The sequence below is a fragment of the Chamaea fasciata genome, unplaced genomic scaffold, assembly GCF_029207755.1.
Source record: "Chamaea fasciata isolate MVZ Bird 193981 ecotype frontalis unplaced genomic scaffold, bChaFas1.0.hap1 SCAF_2, whole genome shotgun sequence".
Classification (NCBI taxonomy): Eukaryota; Metazoa; Chordata; class Aves; order Passeriformes; family Sylviidae; genus Chamaea; species Chamaea fasciata.
In genome coordinates, this window is record NW_027094087.1 from 107,860,693 (window position 1) to 107,869,454 (window position 8,762).

General features: G+C 40.9%; 1 protein-coding gene across 5 annotated transcripts in view; it reads left to right on the forward strand.

The window, feature by feature from the left end:
* PRRG1 (proline rich and Gla domain 1) overlaps positions 1-4,929 on the forward strand; it is a 31,280-nt gene extending 26,351 nt beyond the window's left edge. For 4 of the 5 annotated variants that reach the window (XM_066177004.1, XM_066177002.1, XM_066177003.1 and 1 more), the window contains exon 4: positions 1,056-4,929. In XM_066177004.1, the coding sequence (XP_066033101.1) occupies positions 1,056-1,574 (519 nt within the window). In that variant the 3' untranslated portion in view covers positions 1,575-4,929. The remainder of the gene's footprint in view (positions 1-1,055) is intronic. The other variant, XM_066177005.1, reaches the window with a different exon arrangement.
* Positions 4,930-8,762: the final 3,833 nt, after the last annotated feature.

Here is an 8,762-nt window from a genome sequence, read left to right on the forward strand (position 1 = left end):
AGAGATTCTGACATGGACTGGGGAGGGGGTTGTCATTAATTACAGTTTTTTGGGGTTTGGGTTTTTTAATTATACTACAATATACTAAAATATAATAAATGATGACTATGAAACTCAGTGGAAGTGTTTCATAGTAGGAGAAACATTACAGGTGAGGATGGATACTTTTTTGAGGCAGGGTATGCTTTTCTTTTGTGCTGTTTCTTCAGAGCATTCACAGCAGAAGAAATTTGATGGTAACATGGTATTTGTGCTCCCACTTGCTCATATTAATACAGCAAAGAGGACTTTCAAGTACTGGTGTCCCCCTTCATCTTTGTTTTCATTTGTTCATATTTTCACTTTGTATTCTATTTATCTGTAGCTCTGTTGTCAAGGTTTCTAGAATATAACCTGTGTAATAGTCTCATAGTTATGGAGCTATTTTTAACTGTAAACAGAGGATCTGGATCAACTCAAAATAAGCTGGCAGCAATTGCTGTATGAGGCAGAGGGTGGGGCATGTCTAAATTATGATAAGACAGTGCAGCATAGTTGTGCTTTGCCAAAATGGTCTGTCATTGTGGGCCAGTGTTTCCATATTGAATTGTACTAGTGTTTTATTGCAATTTTAAAACAAACAAGCACTAAACTTGTACCTTGAGTGGTGCTGACAGATTCTGATCCACTGGATGGCTGATGTGCATGCTGATTAGGCAGGGGCTTGTGAGATACTTCTTTCCTAGTTCGTTTTGTGGTTAGGTTTTTTCTTTTCTGAGTGTGTTATTGCTTAGTCCTGTCTCTGCTGCATGTTTGTAAACATTGAGTGCAGATATAAGAATGTTAAAAGAGGTGAGGAGTTTGTTTGCCAAACCAAATCCCTTTTGTATCACTAATCACATGAGAAGAAAAATTGAAAGTTTCTGTGTGCTTATCCATACCACTTCTTATTTTAATCATCAATATTTGAAATGCCTTCTGTTTTTCTCCTCATTCTTTAAAAGAAATTGCTTTATATTGCTTATTTTTTATTAACTGTGTTATAGTTTCTGACATGTTGTGTCTTGCTCTTCTAGAAGGAGTTCTGGAAAGTCTACAAAAACGGACTCCAGGGAGAAAGTAACACAGGACATAGCTGGTATTCATTTTACCTTGCATTCCCATTAATCATTGGCCTTTTTATTATCCTCATTGTCATTTTTGTCATCTGGAGGTGCCTGTTTAAAAAGAAAATGCGCAGGCAGTCGGTGTACGCGCACAGGGGAGCCCACGGCGCGCTGGGCGATGGTGCTGACGGCAGAGGGCCCCTCCCGCCACCCCTCAGCATTGTTCATTCCCCACAGGAGGAAATGTATGAAGTCAGTGGGCTCTCTCCAGGAGGTCTGAGCTATTCGGATGCACAGTCAGACTCAATATCCACCAGGCTCTCAAACTGTGATCCTCCTCCTTCCTACGAGGAAGCCACTGGGGAAATGAGTGTGAGAAGAAGTGAAACTGAACAACATTTAGATCCACCCCCACAATACGAGGACATTGTGAATTCCAGCTCAGCCAATGCCATTGCACTAACCCCCATTGTCACCAGTACTAAGTGAAACAAGAAGAATGCCATGGACCTTCTAAAAATCATTAATCATTTTGTAGCACTTTATCTTGGCTTATTATGCATTTCTGTAATTAAACGGACTTGTATACAATGAATTTCACCTTTTTAGGTTCACTCCTTCTTTGGGTTTGGGATTTTTTTTCCCCTGTCGAATGTTTTAAAAGATAAGGAATCTGCATTGAGAGTGTAATGCAGATACAGATGTGGTGCTCTGTCATACTTCTCAAAAGTACCTCTGTTTTGGAGGATGTCACTTGTTTTATTCCCAACACTGTCCACATTCCCCACAAGATTTGTGGGATCCCCCTCCTCTTTCTTACTGCAGACTGTCAGAATTCCCTGCAATAGGGAATCCTTGAGCAACATTTTGATAGCTACTTACACTAGAGGGGACTGATTTTGCAGTATTGCCTCTTGTCTGGTTGGTTCCTATTTCTCACTTGGATTTCTGTTACATGCTGCACCCTCTCCTGGCTCTCAGGAGGCTGGGAGCCTTTGTGTTCAAACCAGATCTCATGTAGAGAATGCTGGTGTAAGAGCAATAATTCCAGAGTCCTAGCAGGAGAGGTGTATTCTAAAGCTTTTGCTGTTACAGCTCAGAATTCTGTAAATGCTTAGAAGCTGACAATTCCAGACCCTAATTGATGCATTTAATGGTGTAAGTTTTTGTCTGTGTTCAGCCTTTCCTGTTTTCCGATCTGGTTTTACTTTTGTATTCTAGAGGTGAGAAGTGTGCATATGTTAACTTCAGAACTTGAAAGTTCATGTAACAGTAATAGTGAAGTTTTCAAGAGTGGATAAAATCCTGATCATGGACTTCCTACTGTGATTTTCACTGGGACCAGGATGTAATCTCTAAGCACATACACCCAAAGGCATTACTTTCCTTTTTAAAGGGGGAAAAAGGAAAGGAATTCAGTGTCTGTGACTTCCTTTTTTCCCCAAAAATAAAAACCTTCCTCAAGGTTTTGCCAGCTATAAACCCCTTCCTCAAGTTCTGATACTCCCTTGCCTACTGACACGTACCTTGTGTGCACCTTGTACTGGTGCCTGTGGAAATTCTTTGCAGAGAGTATAAATACCTTTTTTCAACTAGAAATAAATTCATTGCTTATCCATTCCAACAAGGAATTCTAAGAACATGTAGGCGTAACCCCAAGCATTAGTGTGGAGTGAATTTTTGAGACTGAAGAGGTGGATGCAAGTTACATACAGGCTTGTACAGAATTTCATCCACTTGGTTTAGGTGGTACAAATTCTAGTGTGGTGATTCTTCTTTCACAGGTTGATGTAGAGGATAATTGCTCAGTTTAATTTCTGAGTATTAAGTTTCTGTTTTCTTTCTTCCCACACCAAGTAGCCTGGCATTAGCTTAGTACTATTCTGTGTTCTACTAATCAATTAACACCAACTGAAATTATGTTATGTTGGCTTTCTTACAACAGAAACCCAAACTGTCTTGTGTCAAACACCCCAAATGAAATGCCAGTGCCATCTGTTTGAAATTACTCTTAGTGTCCCTCTTATGGGGGCTTGGCCCAACTGTTCCCAAAGGAGTTTTATGGAAGGAGACTGGAAGGAAATGGATGGTTGTAGGTGGGTGTGCAAATGCACACTTTGGTAAGAATATGATCTAACATACCAACCAGTGGAGTCAGGAGTTCTCATTTTTAACAGAGAGTAGGTTGCCTTTGTTGCCTGCTGGGGGTCTTCAGCTGCTTAGGCAAGTTGTATTAGAGATGAGCTCCTGGCCAACTCCTGGCTTCACTGTCAAAAGTGTAACTCGTATTTATATTCATTATATATAATAGATATATTAAGATAAGCAGATCAGTAGAGTGTGTTTTGGACACTTGTAATAAAGTTGCCTGGGTTTTGTTTGTGGACTGTCAGACCTTCTCTTCTGAAGTGGTTTTAGCTCTTGTGAATCCTGAATTGCCACTTGTGGAAGTTAAACTCCTTTCATACCGAGCAGGAGTTAATAAATACACTGCTTTAGGCAGATTCACCAGAACAAAGTGCCTCATCCCAGCGTGCAGGAACCACCTCAGAAACAGCTGGAACTTCAGTATCTGTGCCATATTGGCACCTCCTGTGCCTGCCAGCACAGATAGTAGTTTTCGCAGTAACTTCCTTGTCAGGATCTAGGACTTTCCTGTAGGAAATGCATGGAGATCACCCATGTCACATTAGGTTGTTAAGCAGCTGTCATCATCCCCTGAATGTGGGCAGTCTGCTTTAGTAGAGATGAGCTGCTTTTCCCTTTTTTCTGTGTTTTCTTCACTCTGTATTCCACTACCACTTTGAAAGGGTTTGTTTCTGGCTCCTAAGTTGAGTATGTTACTTTATCCTGTTACTGTGTCCTGTAGATACTTTTATGTGCAATCCAAAATCGATACTTGCCATTCCAAAACAAGTCACAGCCAAAAACTTAAAAGTGATCTATGAGTTCAATTAATTGGACAATGCCTTTTCCATGAGTTCATGAGTATGAAAGACACTGTGGGCTATAAATTTATGTCTTGGTGAATAAATTTAATATTTAAATGAAACCTGTGTGGGACAGTTGTGCAAATGCATTTCCTCTAAAACATGAACAGTTTTCTCCATGGTGGAATAGTGTCAACTTAAAAATGGTTTGTTCTGTTTTGTGAAGTGTGGGAAAATAGCTTAATCTTGTGGTTGGCTTTTCTAGCCTGATTGAAAAACAAAATTTTATTTGTACTGGGGTTTTTTTACAGTTTTTTTTTCTTGTTTTACCTATCCTGTAATTGTATTGTCATGCAAAAAATATCAATTTATAGTTGTACTTCTCCAAGGTTTTGCAACTCTGAATGCAGTGCTGTCTTGTCTGATGACATGAATAGTCAGGATACTGCCTTTCCCTCTTCTGAATGTAACACTGAATTTTATCTTGTATTGGGACTGAAATGATTTAGCTACTAAAACTAACCTAAAGGTGGCACTGTTTTAAGAAATTATGGAAATTAATGATTTGCTTAGATGATATTAACATTAGTGAAGGTTGTTCTCTCTTCACTGGATGTAAATAACCTCTGATTACAGTATTGTATATTTTAAATGGGTTTGGTTTACATTAAATTATCCTATTTAAACATTTTTGCCTGTTTATAGAAAATTTTTTGTAACATTTGTTTTTCAACATGCTAAATAAAAATTTTTAAGATGCCTCTAATGTTTCCAAATATCAATTTTACACAACTGCAGTGAGTATTAACTTTGTGTATTTAAGGGGTCTTTTCATTTCCATTGTTCTATGGACTTCATCAGTTTCATGAATCAGTTGTTTTGATGATATAAAATACAAGTATAATTTTGTTTGTGGGTAGGCAAGTATTGTTCTAAAATTCAGCCTCAATTTTTATCAGAGTTGTGAATTTGTATTGTATGTAAAAAAAAAAAGCATTTAACACTGAGATGAGCTTATTTGCTGAGAGTCTGTTGTTAATAACAACAAGGTTGTGGTTCAGTCCCTGTGTGGGCTGTTCGCTTAAGGGTTGGACTTAATGATTCTTCTTGGTCCCTTCCAACTCAGAATATTCATTGTAGCCATTGCTAAATAAGTCACAGGCTCAGGGAAAGGAAACTAGCAAAAAATGTTGAAGTTGGAGGACTTCATTTCAAAGTTCCCTTCAGCCACTTGAAAATGAATACAAAATTCCATGTCAGCTCTAGGAATGATGAATTAACAGAGAACAAAACCGAACCCAACCTTGTGTAATGATCCCTGCTGGAAACTGAAGGTCTCCATTGCAGGCAACACGAAGTGTGTGTCATCCCTTCCCACTCTGGTAATCAGGATGAAGTGTCCCTGGGATTGTCTGTGGGAGAGGCTGGAGGAGCCCAGGGCGGGGTTTGCGTCTCAGAGCTGTGAACTCAAGTGCAGTTTTGTGCTGCTCATAACAAAAGGGCAGAGAAAGGTACTTGAAGCAGCGAAGGGCAGTGACTTCCCAAGCTGTCAGTGCCCAGTGTGGCCCCGTGCTCCCTTTGGGAAGATTCCATTTGTTTATCCCAGGCCAGCACCATCCACACAGGATGCTCTGCCCTGGCTTTAGGGGGGGGCTTGCTGTGCACACTCACATTTGTGTCCTGCCACACTTCCATCAGCTCGGGCTGACCTGTGCACATGGTTCAGGGCATGGCTGCCCTGCAGGTCTGGCTTCCAGCTATGGGAACGGGGGGGAAACGGTGCCAAACTGGTGTCATGAATCTCAGTGTCTATAAAAATCAGATCAGTGCACAGGTTACCAGTGATGAATGTTCATTATTTATTGTTTCTCGTGCCCAGAGCGCTGTGCTGTGCTGCTCTAAATCACACTGATAAATTTCTTTTTTATTTTCTGCATAATGTGAGCTTTGTAAATGTCTCCTAGTGCCACTTGCTGTTTTTTAAAAAGGAAAACCATGTTCAGCTGAAAGCACTGAGGTGACATCTGTACTTTTTCATTGCTTGCTGTGCACACGTTTGATTGATCTGCTACAGGGTAATTGAACTTTGAATTTTACCAGAAAGTTGAAGTACACTTTTCTTCTGCGGGGGTATCTCAGTAATTGTATTTTTCATTTGGCAGTGAGTTATTGAATGCTAAGTAACAAGTCAGTGCAGGAAAGGTCTTGCTTATGCTATCTTGACCAAATCTATCTGTCTGTAGATAGATGGATACAGATATCTCCAGCACATATATTATACAGCATATTATACAGGAATTGCTTACTGTTTAGTTCTCTGAAATGTTTGCTGTAATATTAGACCTGTGTCCTCTTTGCCTGTCCTCTCTCTGTGTATCCTGCAATAAAGACACACTGACTGCTGTGCAGTTTTCCCCTTTAGAAACAAAGCCTGAGAATCAAAATGACAGTTTTCAGAGTGCCCTGCTGTTTCCTTCTCCACTTGCAAGCATTGTGTCTAACTGTGTGGCTCCTGGGGTTAGCTGAGGAGCTTAAAGCAAGAAGGAAACAAGTATTTAAAAAATTCATTTTGATACTGCCAGCAATGAAATCTCTGCATAAGGAATAATCTGTACCAGACTGTCTCCCTGGCCTTGCCTGTGGTGTGGGATGTGTGTTCCCACACAACAGACCCTGGATCAATTCCATGGGTCAGAGGCTCCCAATTTGATTTTTCTTTATTTTCTCCCTCAGCCCTTGCTGCTGGCAGTGGCGCAGCAGCTGCTCTCGGCTGTGCACAGGCACTGGAGTTGTTTGTTTGGTGACACACAGCCGTACGTAGTGGCTCTGAACGCTCCTCTGCTTTCCTCCCCTGCCCTTGCTGTTCTGCTCACACCAGGCCAGGCAGTATTTCAGTGCTGGACAAAGAGCTGAGGGTGTGAATGCAGCGTTGGGGACCAGAGGCAGGTGTCAGCCTGCTGTGACACACGGTGAGGCACAGTCTGTTGTCACCTGTAGCCTTTTCACTACCAGTCTGAATGCAGCCACTTCATGTGAGTTGTTTCCAAGATTAAAACCCCTGCAGGCAGCATTTCTTGCCAGGGCTTTCTTTGGAAAATGGTCCTGTCAAAGAGCAAGGGCGGTGGGACCAGCTCAAACATTTTCCCCAGCTAGTACCCCTAAACTTTCTTAGCACAAGTAATTTACTGGCATTTACTATTAGAATTACTGGTTTTATTTGTTTTACTTAGGCTTTTGTTGTGTCTGCTTTTCTGTTCATGATTGTATTCTAACCATAGGTTTTTCCTTACAGATGGGTGAAGGTAAAAAGTTCATGTAATCAAGAAAAGCTACATTTCATTTTTTTCACTCTTCTGTTTCTGAGTTGGGTTTTTCCTCTTAGCTTGCTGGTTTTTGCATTTTGTTTAATAAAAGTGCGGAATAAAGATACCTCCTTTTTCTGCTCCCCCTAAAATCTTTCATATGCTCCTTTAGCAAAGTGCATAACAGTTGATAATTTTATTGGGCAGATTCTGTAGAAGAAATGTAGCTTTGAAAATAATGTCTAATGTTATTTTCTCGTCATTCTTTTCAGCCTTATGAAGTGTTACTTGTAGCTTAGTTTCCCTTTTCTTGCCTAATTGTGCTTCCACCCTCATTACCTTCCAGCCTTTCCACACAGGCAGCTTGGCTCTGTGAAAGAACTACCACCTCCTCCATTGGCAGGAATGTTTAAAAAGGGGCTTTCTGCTCTGCACGTCGCTTTCAGATTTCAGCATTTACTGTTCTGCATAACCCAGCATTGACTTCCTGAAAATTGTTCACAAAATCCTGATCCCAGTGCCAAGCTGTCAGCAAACCCCCAGGCCCTGAGGAAGGCTGGCGCTCACCCTGACCTTCCCCCACAGCCCTGGAGCCCTTGCTCCAGGTTTGAACTTGTGTTGCTTTCATTGCAGAGCACTAGGCAGCTTTGAGTATTTATCTTTCTCAAGCTTCAAAATCCTTTGAAATTCTCTATACTATATGCAGATCTCTGGTTATAGTGAATTTAAACTACTTAACACAGACTTAATTTACATACTAACTTCTTTGGGGTTGTTGGAAAGCAGACCAGTATATTGCTGTTAGGGGATATCATATGCTGTGGGTTTGGGCTGCTCTTGACTTTTTTGTATGCTGGTGACACCAACCTTAGTATTACACTTTATGGATCACAAATTTCAGCTGTAACCTGAGAAATTTTCACCAGCGTAGGTTTTGTTGCTTGTTTTTGTCAAAACTAGCATGATCCTATAAGCAATTTTAGCTTCACTGAAATACTCTTCAATATAGAAATGGTTATTTTAAAAAATCCTGAGTAGCAGCACTTGATGGTTTTATGATTGACTACGGTGATGTCTCCTAAAAACACGACTGAAAAAAGATCATCTCTCGTTGCTCATTTGTCCAGAGATTTCCAGATCTACCTTTACCTGTGTTTACCTTGATGAGGCTGACTAAGTCATCTCACTTCACCACTAGTCCTTGCATCACTTTTTGTGCCCATTTTGTGTTGAAAAGTCACACCAAAGCTGTAAGGCCTTTTCACAGAGTCCTGTTCTGGGATGTGCAAAATCCCCCCCAGGCAGCTAAGCAGTGTTCCCCCACATCCCCAAAGCATTCACTTCCCTTGGCCTGCCCTTTCCCAGCAGCTCTTGTATGCCAAGGCTTACAAAGGTTGGAGGTCTGTGAAGTTCACTGGGTTGTCTGACCCGGGATTTCAGAGCCA